At 39.2% G+C, this 18,821-nt stretch overlaps 1 protein-coding gene across 1 annotated transcript; it reads left to right on the top strand.

Annotated features, from left to right (window-relative positions):
- The first annotated feature begins 4,853 nt into the window (after positions 1-4,853).
- Positions 4,854-16,979, top strand: CLEC3B (C-type lectin domain family 3 member B). The gene is made up of 3 exons (XM_026717816.2): positions 4,854-5,125; positions 12,613-12,711; positions 15,402-16,979. The coding sequence occupies exons 1-3, from the start codon at positions 5,023-5,025 to the stop codon at positions 15,800-15,802; spliced, it is 603 nt and encodes a 200-aa protein (XP_026573601.1). The 5' UTR covers positions 4,854-5,022; the 3' UTR covers positions 15,803-16,979.
- The last annotated feature ends 1,842 nt before the right edge of the window (positions 16,980-18,821 follow it).

Below are 18,821 nucleotides of genomic sequence, written 5' to 3'. Positions count from 1 at the left end.
GAAAGAAAGAAAGAAAGAAAGAAAGAAAGAAAGAAAGAAAGAAAGAAAGAAAGAGAAAGAGGAAGGGAGAGAAAGAGAAAGAAAAAAGCAAGAAAGAAAGAGGAAAGGAGAAAAAGAAAGGGAGAAAAAGAAAGGAAGAGCAAGAAAGAGGGAAAGGGGTGGGGGAAGAGAGAGAAAGAGAGAAAGGGAAAGGTGGAGAGGAGGGAAAGTGATGGGGAAAGAGGAAAAGGGAGAGAGAGGAAGACAGAGAAGGAAGAGACAAGAAAGAAAAGAAAAGAAAGAAAAAGAGAGAAGGGATAGAAAGAAAGAGAAAGAAAGTAAGTTATGGTACTGTAAATTCTTATGGCAACAAAATTCAAAAGATTTATATGTGAAGATGGAATCATTCTTTAAGCAACAAGCCACATATATAATACCAGTGAGACTATAAGAAAGAAAATTATTACACTTACCCATTATTTGATACTGTTTCCAAAAATATTGGAAGAACTCTGCTTCTTTGGAAGGCAGGTTTTGCAACATTCCAGAACAACAGAATGTTTACCCATGTGGTAAAGGAGAAATCAAATTGGATCATGCTGCTTCTTCTATAGAGATATATGCTACATTTAGTTCCTATATCATGATATTTAGGCAGGGCTATCTTAACCTCATTCTACTGATCAGGAAATGAAGAAGGTAATTTAGCCACCTTCTGTATACTGGGTATGGTAGAACATAAATGATCATTTCAAGCGAGATATATCTGTGTATTTTTATGTTAATATAGTTTTATATGTATTTTGATATACTAATTGATTACTGATTGTGTTATTTCAAGTTGGTATTGACTTTTAATGCCCGCATAGACTTTCTCTAGGATGAGCTGTCCCCAACCTAGCCCATTATGCCCATTGCCATTATAATCAAATTATCCATCTTGCTACTAGTTGTCCTCTTCTTTTTCTTTCCACATTTACCTGCATAGACTTCTCCAGAGATCTTTGTCAATGTCCAAAGGAAATTAAATTGAACTAGAATATTTATGTTTTAAAGGAAAATTCTGGATTGATTTGTTCTATGATCCATTGTTGGTTTTCTTGGTTTAATCGATGTAATTCTCAGAAGTCTACACAAATTATCATGTGTCTAGGACAACTTGCCATGGTCAATTCACCACAGCCAACTCACTGTGGCCAATAGTTGCAAAATGACTCGCTGCATGACAAGAAACTAATATACTGTAGAAGAAATGATGGAATAGTAGAATCCTTAAAGAAATGGTGCCAAAGGAGGGACAAAATGAAATGTGAATAACAAAAACTATTTTGTTAATTATTATTTAAAATCAGTGGTTCCCAAACTTTTTCGGTCCATCGCCCCCTTGGTGCTACAAACTCATCTTCGGTGCCCCCCACCCAGGGGTGGGATTCAAATTTCTGTGGGCATGGCCTAATTTGAGGGTGTGGCTTGCTGGTCACATGACTGGGTGGGTGTGGCTTTCTGGTCATGTGACTGGGTGGGTGTGGCCAGGTGACTGGCAAACCAAATACAAGTGATCCTCACTTAATGGCCGATTGTTTAGCAAGTGTTCTAATTTATGACTGGCCTCCCCAGAGCTACTTGATCTGTTTTTTGAGTTTTGACAGCTTTAGATCAGGGGTCTAAATCCCACCCCTGCCTGTATGAGAGAGAGAAAGGGAGAGAGAGAGGTTGGATCAGATCTCTCTCTCCCACCAATGCCAGAAAGCCACCGTCAGTCAAAATTCATATTAGTGGTCTCTGGGATTTAAAATTATGAGTTTGGTGGTCCCTGAGGTCCAAAACTTTGGCGACCCCTGATCTAAATGGGTGAACCTGAGAGAGGGAAAGAGAGAGAGAAAAGAAAGAGAGAGAAAGAGAGGAAGAAAAGAAAGAGAAAGGGGAAAGAAAGAAAACGTGACAAAGAAGGTGGGATGGAAGGAAGGGACAGAAAGAAAAAAATAAAGAAGGAGGGAGAGAGGGAGGAAAAAAATAATGAGATATCTATTCTAGTCCAATCACCTGCTCCAGCAGGGTTAGAAGGAGGGGGGGGAGAGAGAGAGAGACAGAGAGAGAGAGTTTTCTCCTTGTAATTTACCAGTACATTTTGGTTTTGCCTTCTTCAGAATTGACAGTGTAATACATTGGGGAAAAGTAATTTTTAGGGTGGAGATCTGGTCCAATAGATCCTGTTTAAAGCCTCAACAATATATGAGAGCTTCCTGACAGTATTGACCATGTTTCGTCCACAAAACCTTTAATAGAAGCCAAAGATGTTTCAATGTGGAAAAGGGCCTCAGTCTAAACTAGGCCTCATTCAATCTGATGCTATCTTTCTCTCTCTCTCTCCCTCACTCCCTCTCAAATTGGCTTTGTTCTACTTTCCCAATGTGGCTGCTGGAGCTTCGAACATGGATGGATGGATGGATGGATAGATAGAGACAGGCAGGAAGAAAGGAAGCTTTTGGATGGATGGATGGATGGATGGATGGATGGATGGATGGATGAATGGACGGACGGACGGACGGACGGACAATGTGACAGCAGTGACACTTTGGGGAAATGGTGGCGGCGGCTTTTCCCAACGTGCTGCTGCATTGGAGGCGCTGGCTCCGGAGCAGTGCTAGTCAATGGGTGAACCTGTAGGGCCAGCCAGCGTCTCGAACGTCCCCTTGCTGCCTCTTAGCGTCCCCAAGGGGGCTGGCAGAAAGGCGCTAAGAGGCAGCAGTGGGGCATTCGAGGCACTGGCCGGCCCTGCAGTTTCACCCATTGACTAGCACCGCTTTGGAGCCAGCTCCTCCAATGCAGAAGCGGTGGCACATTACGTGCCACTGCAGCCACATTCGACGCCCCCCCCGCCACCTCTTAGCGCCCTTCTGCTGTCCCCCTTGGGTTCGAGATGCCGGCCCTGCAGGTTCACCCATTGACTAGCATCGCTCCGGAGCCGGCGCATCAATGGGTGAAACTGCAGGGCCGGCCAGCGCTTTGAACGCCCCCTTCTGCCTCTTAACGCCCCTCTGCCAGCCCCTTCGGGACGCTAAGAGGTGGCAGGGGGGCAGCGTGTCGAATACGGCCGCGGCGGCACATAACGTGCCACCGCTTCTGCATTGGAGGTGCCAGCTCGAGCGTTACTACAGTCAATAGGTGAACCTGCAGGGCCGACGCCTCGAACGCCCCCCTGCCACCTCTTAACACCCCCCTGCCAGCCCCCTTGCCTCTTAGCAACCCCCAAGGCATCCCACTGCCCCCCAGGGGCAGTACCACCCACTTTGGGAACCACTATTTTAGATAATTTAATTTTTGAATTGCCAAGTGGTGAGTTGGCTTGTGGTGAGTTAGGCACAGTGAGCTGGCTTGCAGTGTGTTCGCCATGGCAAGTTGGTCATGGCAAGTGGACTGCAGCAAGTTATCCCATTCCGTTCAGAGTGCTATTGGCTGAGATTGGTGTTATTATGACTGCTCCTCCTTTGCAGTTTCTACTAGGGAAGTTATAATGGAAAATCTGCTTCTTAGTTTGACTGACAGATCACAAGTGCATTTGAAGGGCATGAATTGATTAAGGTACTGTTGATTGTGACCTTTTGCTACTCCAAATACTACCACTCTCTTGCAACACTTTATAATTGTTCTCTCTTGATTTACCCAACCTATTACACCCAACTGTGGAGACTCATGCATAGCAGAGTGAACCTTTTATTTCAAATTAGGCTCTTCTGCCACACATCTCTCTCCTGTCAATTGGGCTACTTTTCGGATACAAGTTTGTATCTTTCCAAATGAGTAGTATTCATGTGTTTAAATCCCATAGGACTAGTAGTCTTCCAGAAGCTTGGCAAATTCAGTTTCAAAAAGCCCTAAAGTGACAGTTACATGCATTGGTGACCTAACATTCAGGCTACTTAAAAGGTATCTAAAGCTATCCTGGGAATATGCCCAGAATCACCCAAGTTACTCCACCAATGTTAATACAATGTTAATAGCTTACAGAGTAATCCATCAAGCTTGTAAATTGTGTTTAAACTGTCATTCATTAAAACTATAAGAACAGCACCAGTCTTGTCCTTGAGGCAAAACAGACATTGGTTTTTGGGCAGCACAATTGATGCATAGTGGCAGATCCGGGTATCTGCCATTGTTCAGTGGAAGAAGGTGGGGGGTTGGATTTGATATATTAGTTCTTTTTCCTCTCTCTATATCCTACATATCCTATTTCTTCACACCTGCAGATTGGTGGAATCCACATCGGACTGTTGGGAGGGGGTTCTAATTTCTTATATCCTAATTGTATTCCCTGAGGGACCTAGAGCCTGCTTTGAATTTTGACTTGCTTTCACCCCTTTTCAATAAAAAGGGTTTTTTTTTAAATACAAAGTTTTCAATATTCTATACTTGTTTTGAAGGGGGGAAAGAGGTTGGTCCTTACACATAGCTTCTGTCAATTCAAGGATGAGAAGAATCCAAATTAACATGGTAATGAAGAAACAGCCTTAAGATGCCAGAGGACTGTGGAACTTGTTTTAAATTATTTATGCTTGATTATTTCATTTTTAACTTTGTTTTCATTTCAGTTGTTCACTGAATTTTGCTAGCCTGAATGCCTCTACTGAACAGGGAAATTGAGTCATAAATTTTAATACAAAATAAATGTATGTTGATTTGTTCATAAAAAACCAGCTACAATGGCTGGTTAAAAGTTGGGCAGAGGCACTGTATTGGGACTGTGAAATAGTGGAAATAAATCTTGTCAGTCTTGGTTTTAATTTGCAAATTTAAAAAAACCCCAGCAAAGTAAAGAAGCATCCTGTTTTCACATTTACATCCCTTCCTGCTTAGTTGGAATGCCTTTGAGAATTGGATCCCTCCCAGAAATCTGCAAAATAACCTCTAATCATTGGAACATTACAGAAGAAATTGGAACTGATTTTTGGCCAGACATTTTAGTTAACGCCATGTTTAAAAGCTTGACTCTAGGCAGACCAAATCCAGTTTTGTTCCAATTTCTTTGAGGGCAACAGCAGCAAAATGCCATTCCGAGGAATTCGTGTTCTGGTCTGTGTTCTTTGTGTGACACAGATAACAGCTCAACAGAACTCCAGAACCAAGAAAAAGCCAGAATCAAGAAAAGGTAAGAAGCCAAGAATTGTCTGTTACATTGTGATCTTTTTGTTTTGCAACATTTAGTTGTGTGTGTGTGTGTGTGTGTGTGTGTGTGTGTGTGTGTGTGTGTGTACGTACGTGTGTATTGTAGCAAATATAGATTAAAATTGCAGCTAATTGTAATCAAGTTACAATATACTGAACTATGGTTATTGGGTAAATAAAAATGATTTATTATATCTGCTTGAAAATAAATGAAACTCAGATTCTTCCATATGCAAATCTGTCTTTAACGCAATCAAGCAAAGACCTATTTAATGTATTTGATGTAGCAAAAGAATAAGATCTGTGTCTGCAGTGCTTGTTCCTGAGGAGTGATGTATACCACATGTCTATTGTTTACAGTCTGATAATTTTTACAGATTAGATTACAGATTAACATGGTTGCTGTAATGCAAGCAAATAGAGAATTTGATTGGATTGCAATAAATAAACATTACTCTTACACTATTTTAGCTGTGGATAAAAAATATTAGGCTTAGTGAGAGTTTTAGAAGATCCTTTAATTAAACGGTCATATATTATTTTTTATACAATACATAGCCTCTATGCACATAAGATGGTTATATTGCTTTCTTATTCTTTTCTCTTCACTATTTTAGTTTTCTTTTTCCTATACTGTTTTATTAAGTAAAGAAAGCCAAAAACATAAACCATATTGTATTCTAATTTTTAACTTTTAGGAAATTCCAAAGAGTTTTTAGTAACTTAAAAATACATTATTTTCTTTGTTTCTCAAATGAGGCTAGTTAACTTCTTTGTTTTTTTCTATATAACTTGGATATGTTGTATAATGTTAGTAATGTGGATGTTGCTTAGAGAATTTTTGCATGGCTAAAATAAATTTTTATTGATTTGAGGAAACTCAAATTCTTGGGATTTATTGACAAGTAGGTATATGAACATGATTGAATACTTCCTAATGAACTATATAATTTAAATGAGATTTCTAAAGCTCTTTTCCCAAACAATAAAATAGATAATATAGTTCCAACCTTTTGTTCATTGGAGAATTCAGTTGTATCCCAAATTGACATGATCACATCCACAGTTAACATGTTGACCATTTTTGGCAATCCTGAGTGGAAATGAAATCTTAGACAGAAAATCAGTTAAACTGTTTTTAAGTAAAGAAAATTATTGTTAGAAGAGGTGTTTACATTAAGATTTTAAAATCTTAATTAGATGGGATATGGTATCAAAAATACCTAGTATAGAAACATGGTTCACTTTGAAGTGTGTTGCAAGTGATTTGAGAATGGAATGGATAGGGCATAGCAAAACTTCTTCAGTTTTGCATATCCCACTCTTCAATACATCCAAACCGAAGCTACTATATTAGGTGATTGAGCACTGGAATTTGGTGGTGTATTTGGATGAGTTTCCAGAGTGTCAGAAATAGATTCTAGGGCTGTAGTTTGTGTTAGATATTTGCATACTAACCTGTGATTGGCTGGACCACAGAAGCAGGAAAAGCAAACAACTGTCAATGGCTGAAACTGAACAGATCCCTTTAAAAGGAGTTGCCATGGCTAGAATTTCTCAGTCCTGTACAGAAGCAAATAAACAGTATTACTGATACAAGCATCCAGCATCTTCACTCCGCCCGCGATATAACACTGGTGACGAGGGTGGGACCCTGAAGCAACAAAGGACCAGCTCATCCAGTGACCATGTGGCATCACTGACCATTACTCAACAAACTGGCCAGCAAGATGTCAGGATCAAATATCTCCCCAGCACCTTTCAACCTGGCAGGGGAAGACTGCGATTCCTACATAGACCATTTCCACATGTTCCTGGAAGCGAACGATCTCAATATTTTGGAACAGAGAAAACGAGCCATCTTCTTAACACACTGTGGGCCCATGGTATTCAAAATGGCCAAGCACTATCGACATCCAACGAAATTAAGACAATGGCCTGGCCAGACCTGGAATGAATCCTGAGGGCACACTACACTCCGCAAGCATTGTCCCTAGTGCGATGACATGAATTCTACAGATGGGAACAGAAAGAAGGAGAAACCATCAGTGATTTCATGGCCATACTACAAGAAATCGCCGCCGCTTGTGAGTTCCTGAATGTGGACAAGGCAATGAGGGATCGCCTGGTCCTGGGACTCTGAAATCTAAACCTCCTGAGCCGATTACTTGGTAAGCCAAAAATAATCTGAAAAGAAGCTCTGGAGGAAGCCTCCACCACTGAAGCCTCACAATAAACTGCCATGGCAATAAAAATGATGAACAGGCAGCAACCACCAAAAGAAATGGCCTCCATACACCACGAAGATGTCAAATCAGAACTGGATTCAGAGAAGAACAATGAAATCCAACTACGGCCAGAGAGAACCCCAAAGAACCAAGAGAAAGGAAGAAAAAACTTCTGGTGTGCCAGGTGCGAGGGAAACCACCCACGTTCAGAATGCCAGTTCTAGGACATGATCTACCAGAGGTGCAACTGAAAGGGACATATAGCAAGAGCCTACAGGGCATCCCAGCCAATGAGCCAATGCCAGAAGCCTCCAAATTCACCACCGTGAACCAGGGCAAGCCATACTGGAAGCCTGAGAAATAATTACAGCCAGAACAGAAGGAGTGAAGAGCCAGCAGCTGAGAGAGGAGAAACGCACCAGACGATGACTGTGGGGCATTCTAGCACAACCAATGCATGAAAGGTACACATAAAAATAAACATCGAAGGGAAGTCCTGTTAAATGGAGCTAGACTCTGGGTCATAACTATACATGATTTCCTGGGCGATCATTCAGAAATTAATCTCTAACATAACCAAACTCAAACTGCAGAACTAATCCTAAAGGACTACCAAGGGAATTGTATTCCTATCATTGGGGTCAGCAAGTTCCAAATAAAATTCAAGAATTTATCCAGAAACCTACCATGGATCGTAGTAGACTGGGACAGACCCAGCCTGCTGGGGCTTGAATGGTTCCAACCATTGGGGATAGAGGTCACAGAAATAAACTGCATCACCGAAGCAGAGTGGGAAGTCAGCCTCATTGACTGACTTCTGAGACGTCTTCAATGGACAATTAGGCAAGTGCTTGGGGACCCTTATTTCATTTAACTTAGACCCCAGCATTGCCCCTGTCTGAGGCAGGTCCCATTTGCTCTGTGGCCCAAGATTGACGAGCATTTGGATAAGCTCATTGCCTAGGGGATCTTGGAACCAACCAACCACGCCAAATGGGAGATCCCAATAGTCACCCCAGTTAAGCCAGATGGGTCAGTGCTCATCTGTGCTGACTATAAGGCCACCTTGAACTGCGCATTACAGCAAAGCGCATACCCCGTCCTGGTGGTACAACACCTTTTACATTCCCTGGGACGAGGAAGAATATTTGCCAAGCTTGACCTCACCAAGCCTACCAACAATTACCAGTAGATGAAGAAACGGTGGAAGCCCAAACAATAGTCACACATAGGGGGGCATTCAAATGCAAATGGTTACAGTTTGGAGCAAGCTCTTTCAGTTTGGAGTAAGCTCTTTCAGAGCCTAATGGAGCACCTCCTACAAGGATTAGAGGGTGTGGTGCCCTATTTTGACAATGTCCTGATATCAGCCAAGGACACAGACCAATTACAGAAATGATTAAGGGCAGTTCTGAGCCACTTCCATAAGGTGGGACTGAAAGTAAAAAAGGAGAAGTGCCAGCTAGCAGCAAAAAAAGGTGGAGCTTTTGGGGTACTGGATTGACAGTTCTGGCATACACCCCACTGAGGGAAAGTTAAAAGCAATCAAAGAAGCACCCACACCAAAAAATAAAACTGATCTGCAGGCATTCCTGGGATTTCTTAATTTTTATAATATATTTCTACTGCAGAATGTGACAATCGCAGAATCATTACACAGACTGCTTGACAAAAAAACAGCCTGGGTATGGGGGCATAAGGGAGAAGCAGCTTTTAAAGAGATCAAAAGACTTTTAACATCAGACAGCGTATTAATCCAAAACAGTGAGACCCTTCCATTGATGTTAACTTGCAATGCATCATCATTCATAGTAGGAGCAATACTCAACCACACACTTCTGGATGGAAAAAAATCTCCCATAGCTCCCATTCAAAGACATTATCCAAACCAACTACAGCCAACCTGACAAGGAAGCGTTGGCTGCCATGACAGGGATTAAATGTTTCCATAGATATGTGTACAGAAGGAGATTCACCCTGGTCACAGATCACAAGCCCTTACTGGGGATTATCACGGGCGACTGGGCAACACCAAACATCCTGTCACCAAGGATGACCAGATGGATGGAATTCCTTGCAACATATAACAATGAACTAATATACAGACCCAGAAAGAAAATCAACCATGCCAACGCACTCAGCTGATGCCCCCTGCCAGACCTAGAAGACCCAGCACCATCCACATCCATGCTACTAATAGAGATTCTTGCAACAGTGCCAGTGACAGCAATGGACATTGCAAGAGCTAGTGCGAAGGACAAAACCCTGGTGCAGATTTTGAACTGGGTGTGGAGGGGATGGCCAGAGACAGAAACAGCAGACAAATTCAACCTGTTCAAAAACTGCCAACTCAAACTGTCAGGAATGAAGGATTGTTTCTTATAGGGAGATTGGGTGGTTATTCCAGAGAAATTAAGGGAAGGGGTATTAGAAATGCTACATGCGGGACACCCAGTGATTGTAGAAATGAAGTCTTTGGCAAGGAGTTATGTATGGTGGCTGGAGATGGACAAGGACATAAGCACCTGGGTGGCAACATACACAGCCTGCCAAGAGTCCCGGTCAGCACCCTCCCCACTGCACCCATACGTAAGTGGGAAACACCAAGGGCCCCATGGTCTAGGCTACATATAGATTTTGCAGGACCACTGCAAGGGCACAAGTTTTTAATAGTTGTGGACGTGTATTCCAAATGGTTAGAGGTCAGCCTTATGAAATCCACCACAGCTAAAACAGTTATTAGAGTTTTATGGAAACCTGTTTGCAACACATGGGCTGCCAGATGTTGTGGTATCAGATAACAGGCCACAGTTCACTCCCACACAATTTGAGAGAATCCTAGCAACCCACGGAATACGATATGCCCTATCCACAATGGGATATCCCTCAACAAATGGTCAAGCCGAATGAATGGTTAGATTTATGAAAGAGACATTAGCAAGAATGGGGCCAGGGGACACTCAGGCCAAGATTGACAAACTATTGCGCATACAACACATCACACCCAGCACGACAACAAATAAAAGTCCTGCTGAACTACTAATGGGGAGGAATCTACGGTCACAACTGGATAGACTGCATACCCAATACAATACAGACACCCCATTAGACTCATCAAGTATGTGCAAGTTATTCCATACAGGAGACCTGGTATACACCAGAAACCAAATAGGTGAACCACTATGGGTACCCGCCAAAATAACACAAATAACAGCCCCCTGTTCAAACCAGATTGAAACAAATGAGGGGAGGATCTGGAAGAGACATATCGATCAACTCTGGAGTAGACAGTCAAGGGGAAAGCCAGAACTCCCAGACCGCCCCAAGGGGGAAAGGGAAAACCTGCAACTCAAAAGAACATAAATAGACCAGGCCCTGACAACTAACGAGGCAAGCCCTCCACAACTAACACCAAACCTGAATAAAAAACAAGATCACTTAGCTGCAGTCCAGCAAGGGGCCAGCAAAGCCAGGGAGGAACAATCCAGGTCAAGGAGTGTAAGTGTGGCCTCTAGTGGAAACAAGATGGCTGCACCCACTGAAGTCTTCAAGGAGGTTCCAACAGTAGAATCCAGAGATGATAGATCTGTCCGAACAGACCGTGAACCCAGAGGTGACTGAGCTGTGCAGGTTACACCCATAAAAGCCCCTCTTATTTACAGGACTACATTCATTAGGGAGTCCTGGATAGGTGGGTTCTGAATCAGTGGGGAACAGTGTTAGATATTTGCATACTAACCTGTGATTGGCTGAACCACAGAAGCGGGAAAAGCAAATGTCTGTCAATGGCTGAAGTCGCAGACAGCTCCCTTTAAAAGGAGCTGTCATGGCTAGAGTTCCTCAGTCCTGTATGGAAGCAAATAAACAGTATTTTTTATGATCCAAGCGTCCTGCATCTTCACTCCACCCGCGATCTAACAGTTTGCTTATTTTGTTTATAGATCTTTACTTGATTAATCAGGAATGGCATGTAAGACTTGAGGGAGAAGTGTATTCATTTATAGTGAGTTGGTGCAGAGGTACACTGAACAACAGACCTCTAGAGGAGATGTTCATGAATACTTTCCTGACCATTCAATAATTAGCAATTACATTAATTAAACTGAAATACTAGAATGCTAGAATAGTTCTACATATAGACAAGAACACAATTTAAAACAAGACTGATATTGTAATGACTATAACTAGCTTATTAAACTAAATTTGACCAGTGCCTAAAGAATCATCAGCATTGATACTCTTCTAATATGCTTTCTTTTTAATTCGTAAGGTACTTTTAATTCTCATAGTAAATGCTGAACCTCAAATACAACATGAGACAGAAATTAGTTGACCGTATCACTTTATTACGATAACATTAAACAAAATAGTCAGGTTTGAGGATATTTAATGTATTTCCAAACTGTCTTTTATATATACTCTTTCAAAAGTCACTCTTCTACAAGCCCATAATGAAGAAAGATGCCTAAGAAAATTCCAGATCACTGTGGTGGACAAGCTTTTATATATGGATGTTGATCTTCCTTTGGAAACAATTAAGTTACTATATATTTATTCTGTTTAGAGTATTTAAAGGTTAATTAGAAGCTGAAGTTTCCTGAAAGTCTAGTTAATTAGAGACTACCAACTTCTCCCTCATTGTGAGATTGTGAGTTATGTAACAGTAAGCCCCACTTTAGCTGTTATGCATTAGTAGATTAGATGTAATTTGAAACCCAAGGGAGTTATATTGTGATTTAAAACTTGTGGTAACAAGATGTAAAGTCATATAAACAAGGTTTGATTTGCATAAAAATCTTGAGTTTTATACTTATACAGTGCCATAAATGGAAAGAAGAAAATTACATAATTGTATATGGTGCATAATATACAATTAAAACCAAATGGGAGTGGTCATATGGGAAATGTAAATTATTTTGATAAAATAAAGTTTTAAGGAGTAGAGAACATATGCAAGAAACTAGGATTGCTGTTTTTAGCTCATTCTTTAAAAAAAACTATGCAGTAAAATGAAGGTTATATTTTGTGTTTTGTTTTCCTGAGGTATGGAATATTTTCAGTTGATAGCTTTATAAAACATATGAGTATACAAATTTAGGACAAGTACACATAATTGTTTCCTTTCACTTTGAGGTTACATCATCAATACAGGAGAAAGTTCTTATTCTACTCATCAGTTTGAATGTGTCGTTATTAGGTTTGCAAACTGATGTTATCCTTTATCTTGTTACTGACTTAATAGATGCTGTAACCCTCAGAATGATTGAAGACCTTAAAGAGCTACTAGAGAATCTTTCTCAAGAGGTGGCCTTACTAAAGGAAAAGCAAGCACTTCAAACAGGTATAAAATCCATCCGTTGTAACTTTTTAGACCAGAAAATTGATTGTGGAACAAATTAAAAAACAGATTTTATTCCAGGAGGCCCCAAATTTTTGGACTAGTGGGCATATTTGCTATATAGAGTGAATTCATGGATGTTTTCTGAAAATGGCTGTTGCGTTGTTTAGAGCTAATTAGAGAAAAAAACCCATAAGTGTTTGTTCAAAAATTCAGCTTAAAGCAGAGAAGTTTGTGGGTTCCAAAATGTTGAAACATTCTTGAACTCATAGTTTTCAACTTCAGCACCCATTTCACATAAAATAAACTAGGAAGTTCAGAGGCAAATAATTGGCAAAGAAATTGAGTGAAACAAAAAGAGGGGTCATAATAACAAACACCAAATTACTATAACTTTTTCTTCCCCAAAAGGTTAAAATTATAATAAATGATCTCACACCAGATGAAAATTCTCAGAGCAAAAAATTACACAAAAACAAGCAAATTTCAAGTACACTCCCTATCTTACCATACACATACCATACATAATCATTCCCTTTCCCTCTGTTACTACAACCTCATTACTTATGCAACATGTGTGAAATTTCTAGGAAATCCACAATATGTTGATATGAACTCAGAACTTGATATTCAGAACTGTCCTTTTTTACTAAGATTATTCTCTGGTCTCAGTTAAAGGCCACAAATCACTTAATTGTCAGTCATAAAAACTTGAATAAGCAAATGACTTGCTGCCAACAGCAAAAGTTGCTGAGACTTTTTTCACATAGCATTAATTGGTTATTCAAAGCAATGGAAAAAGGGAAAACATGAACAAAAAGTCTGCTGAGTCAAAGGACAGAAAAAAAAACCCTGAGTGATAATCTGCAGAAATGGTTCAAGAGAGAAATGCAACACAACTGTCTAAAGCAGGAGTGCCAAACTCAAGCCCGTGGGCCGGATCAGCCCATGGGCTGCTTAGATCTGGACTGCGGGGCTGGGCTGGAAATATAAAAGGACTGACCCGTGGTACCTGCTGGCCAAAACAAGCCACTTGGGGGCCCCCGATGGCCCGTTTTGGCTGGCAGAGTGCTGCAGAAGGCAGAACCTTCATCTTCTCATTAGCAGCAACTGCTAACAGAACTAGATACCGTCCAAGATTGGATTATTCCCCCCCATATTTCCACCCAAATATTAACTAGGCTTAACTCTGCATAGCTTCTAAATCCAGATAAGGAGAACCAGATGCTAAGCTTTGAACTACTGAGATAAGTATTGTATGCAAACCTCTTGAAACTGATCTAATGTTTCACATTTGATTCATTTAACATTTGTTCTTTTTTCTCCTCCAATATGGTGTCTAAATCATTTGGCAGCAACATAATGACATAAATACAGTTGTGTAAAAATTGATTAGGGCCCAATACCGCAAGGTTATCTTTCAAATCATTTTCTAAATAGAAGCTCATTAGAAGATAAATCAATCTCTGCTGCCCATTTTGGCTAGCAAACTATGGCTACTTCAGGAGGCAGCACCTTCTTCACTTCATCTTTAGTAGCATCTGCCAACTAGAACTAGGTACCCGCCAAGATCTGGGTGACTGTTTTCAATGACCCTGGGTGGCTCACAATAAAAAAATATAAATAAATCAAGGTAAAAGATTAGGATAAAAGTTGACAAACTCAGTGATATGAGGGGACTCACTCTCTCTCATCAGAGACTTGGATGAAGAGCCAGATGTTTTTTACATCTGTCTCTTTTTGTTTTTTGATTGATTTGTATTTTTTTATTGTTTTGAGCCACCCAGAGTCATTGAGAATTGGGTGGTATATCAATTTTGTAAATTGTTACTAATATTAAGTCTTCCTCTAGGACTGTGTCAGAGATAGTAACAAATATTGATAGACTGTTGGACAGACAGTTTTTAGAGATATCTAGAAAAATTGTCAGTTCATTTATGCTCTGCTTCTATACAAAAGAGTCAAGCCCCATAGCAGCTGGGGACTCTACATGTCTTTAATCACTACATAATAGAATTTCTGCCAGAAAATAAATTCCAGACAAAGGGAATCTGGAATAGTTGTTTGAATGCAAAGAGGAAAAATGCATCTTGAACCTGTGTCAAACGCCCACCATGATCATACCCAGCATGGTCACACCCACCCCAACCATGGCCACCTCAGGCACACCCTACCACCACCCCTAGCCCTTTGAAGTCAAACACAACTCTGATGTGGCCCTCAATATAAATCAGGTTTGACACCCCTGGTCTAAAGCACCTATCTACTGGACATATGCTATCACCATCTAGTTGGCAGAGAAAGGGGTAGTGTTTTTGCTGAAACAAAATGGCAAACATTAGATAACCAACTATCTAGGTTGCTAAACATTTCATCTATTCCTCTCCCTGTGCCAGGTACTTTAAACTCCTTGCAAGCAAAATTACTGCCTGCAATTATACATTTGAATGTTTGCCAATGATTGTCTTTCAGACTTTCCCTGAAAAAAAAACCAGGCATGCAATTTCTCATTATGGAACAGTTCTTCAGTATTTGCTTCTTGACCCAGCAGCATGAAGACAGCTAGAAGTTGTGAGGAAAATAGGAGGCAGGAATATTAAGATTATAAAAAGATGGGTTAAAAGTCGTCATGTGTGGCATTCCTTTTTTATAATACCTTGTTTTTCCCTTCTTTTTTTCTTATTTCTTATTAGTTTGTCTGAAAGGTACAAAGATCAACCTAAAATGTATCCTGGCTTTTTCCCATGCTAAGTCCTATCATGAGGCCAATGAAGATTGCATTTCCCAGGGTGGCACCCTTAGTACACCACAGACAGGTGACGAAAATGATGCTGTCTATGATTATGTGAGGAAGACTCTGGGGAATGAGGTGGAAATTTGGCTTGGCATCAATGACCTGGCAGTGGAGGGCAAATGGGTGGACATGACAAGCAGCAGCATTAGTTATAAGAATTGGGAAACAGAGATCACCACCCAACCTGATGGAGGGAAGCAAGAAAATTGTGCAGCATTGTCTGCAGTGGCTGTGGGAAAGTGGTTTGACAAGAGGTGCAGAGAGCAGTTGCTCTATGTATGCCAGTTCATGATTGTTTAATAGATTCATCTCAGGGAAGGTTTAATCAATATAATCCATTGATCCCTGGAGTTTTGAGTGTGCGTTTGTTTGCTTAAACATATATAGATATTTATGATGAGCCATATACATATGTATACACATTTAACAGACAAAGTAATGGCAATGGATTAGAAGAAATTAGCTATTTGCTGCACCTTAATTGGTTATAAGCTATATCTTATTGTTAGAAGCAATATTATATTTACTTGGATACAAATCATAAATATCTATATTTTTACATTTAGAATTTATTACAAAGATTTCACTTTTGGGAACATTCAACCTTTGCCAAAATTTCAATTTATTGTTGGAATTTTTTTGCAATCTAGCAATTCTCCTGCTAATCACACTAAGTGGCTTTTGTTAAACTGTCCCTATCTGTTGGACTAAATAGTTAAATAGTTCATCTGAAAATGAAAGTGTTTTTGGCATCCCTGCTTTCATTTCAGCACTGAACTCAAAAGTAAACAGAGTTTATTCTATGTGAACAATAAAAGAAGAAGCAATGAAGGAATTAACAAAAATGTTTTACATGTTTTGCTAAAATATATTTTTTTAAATTGCTTGGCTGTATTTCTTCTTGGCATATCTAGATTAGGTAAAAATGAAGAAAAAGTAAAGGGAAGAATTCTGCTGCAAAAAATTGTACCAATGCTTGAAAAGGAAAGTGAAAGACTTCAGAAGGTGGTTGTAACAGCAGTCTTCTTCTAAGTAACATGGTCATGGGGAGGGGGAGGGGAATCCAGAGTATTTCTTCAAGGGCTCCCATAGAAACATTAGGGAATCAGTCATCAACTTGATTCTGGATAAGTATACTAATATACCCAGTGGCTCATTGGAAAAAAATTATATAAGAGATTTTGGGCTGTCTATCAGTACAGTAATTTTCTTTTATACACACATACACACACACATATAGCCCATACCATATAATATTCCGTTTCTTTTTTTTCTCTAATTACCAATGTTAATCTATTGATTTCTGCATATTCAAATATTTTTTTCAATTACTTTTCCCTCTGTTGGTATCTTACCACTTTTCCAATTCTGAGCAAATACAATTCTAACTGCTGTTAATACATGTATGATTAAATATGTTTTTTCTTTACTGTAACCTTCGGGTACCATTCCTAATAAAAATATTTCAGGTTTCAAATCTATGTGTTGTTTTATAATTTTTTCCAACCATGTGTGTTTTTTTGTCCAATATCTTTTAGCTTCTGCACAAGTCCACCACATATGATACGTTCCCGGTGTTTGATGACACTTCCAGCATTTGGCTGATTTTTTTTTTTTTGAAAACAATTTTATTGATTTTTTTAAAAAACAAACAAAACAAACAAAACATAAAAACATCAGCTCTCTTCCATACATATATACAAACAGTGTGTTGGTTGGTTCATCAGTTCTGTGCATTCATTTCGTAGTCTCAATTACAGTTACATTACATAATAACTCATATTATCAATCCAAACTTATATATCCTAGTATCGCTATTAGAAAATCATTTGACTATAATTTTATTCATTCATACTTTATGAGATAACTATAATTTAGGTAGTTTATTCTATAACAAATCATATAATCATACCAAATCTAGCCTAAAAACACTTTATAGATATGATGTCAAATAACAAAAGAGAAAGAAAAAGCAAAGATATTCCTTGTTATCTAACATTCTAAATATTCTATTATTATATTTTATCATCCAACCATTGATAGAAAAGGTCCCAAATTTTATAGAATTGTTTATCCTCTTGCTCTCTAATTTCAAATGTCAATCTACTCATCTCAGCACATTCCAATATTTTCTTAATAATTTCTTCCTGCAATGGTATTTTCTCATTTTTCCAATTTTTAGCAAATACAATCCTAGCCGCTGTTAATACATTTACAATCAGATATTTCAAGTCTTTACTGTATGTATCTGGTAAGATTCCCAATAAAAAAAACTCCGGTTTCAAATCTATGTGTTTCTTTGTCATTTTTTCCAACCACATGCGGATTTTAGTCCAATATTTTCTAGCATCCTCACAAGTCCACCACATATGGTAATATGAGGCCGATTTATTTTTAAACATTTTAGCTAGCTTTGCTAGTGCTAAGTGCCATTTATAGAACATCTTATATACATTCTCTTTATATGCTGTCGATATTGTTAATTTGTAGTTTCTATTCCATAACTTCTGCCATTTATCCAAAAAAAATTTGCCCATGCTATCTATAATTGTTTCTTTAACTTGTTCTTCTTCTAATTTAACACCTATTAAATAACAATATAATTGTCAGCCTTCAAGAATCCTTTCCTTTCTCCTGCATCTTTCAGCTGCCATAGTAATGGGGAGAGGGGGAAATAATTGGGCTTTGTGGGTGTGGGAAATGTGCTGGAAGTTTTAGAGAATGAACTGTATAACTTGGGGGGAAAACTTTATTGTTTTTGCTCACTTGCTTACTGCGCAACTGCAGATCTTTATCAAAATAAGCCAAGGTCAATGGTCAGATGTCTGCATCACCACCTGAAGATGTCCCACATGACATTATGCACATCTTTGATTGGATGGACAGTTTGAACTATTGTGGGTGGGAACGTTGCCACCACTTTGTATATGTGTTTTTCGTGCGTAATTCCTCAGATCTAGAATTACTTTGATGCTACCACTTGAATTCCAGTAAAAGTTCTTTTCTCTACATTAATGGAATCTAAGAATGTCTTTCTTGGATTTTGAATGGAGCACCACCTGACATTAATCTTTTAATCATCTTATCTTCTGTTCCTGTTAATATTTTATCCAATTCTGTCGACTCCTTGTTAATCCCTTTGACTTTGATAACTTTTTCATACCTTGATTGTATTTGCGTATACGAATACCAATGCATTTCTAACCCTTGTTCATTCAATTCTTGTTTTGTTTTGAGCTCACCCTTTTCATTTAAAATATCTTTATGTCTGGCAGTAGTTCCCATTTTACAAACATTTGAAACATATAAGTGCTTCTAT

The sequence above is a fragment of the Pseudonaja textilis genome, chromosome Z, assembly GCF_049901715.1.
Source record: "Pseudonaja textilis isolate UNSWEBS1 chromosome Z, rPseTex1.2, whole genome shotgun sequence".
Classification (NCBI taxonomy): domain Eukaryota; kingdom Metazoa; phylum Chordata; class Lepidosauria; order Squamata; family Elapidae; genus Pseudonaja; species Pseudonaja textilis.
The sequence above is the reverse complement of the archived record's forward strand: the minus strand, read 5'-3'. Positions and strand labels throughout refer to the sequence as shown.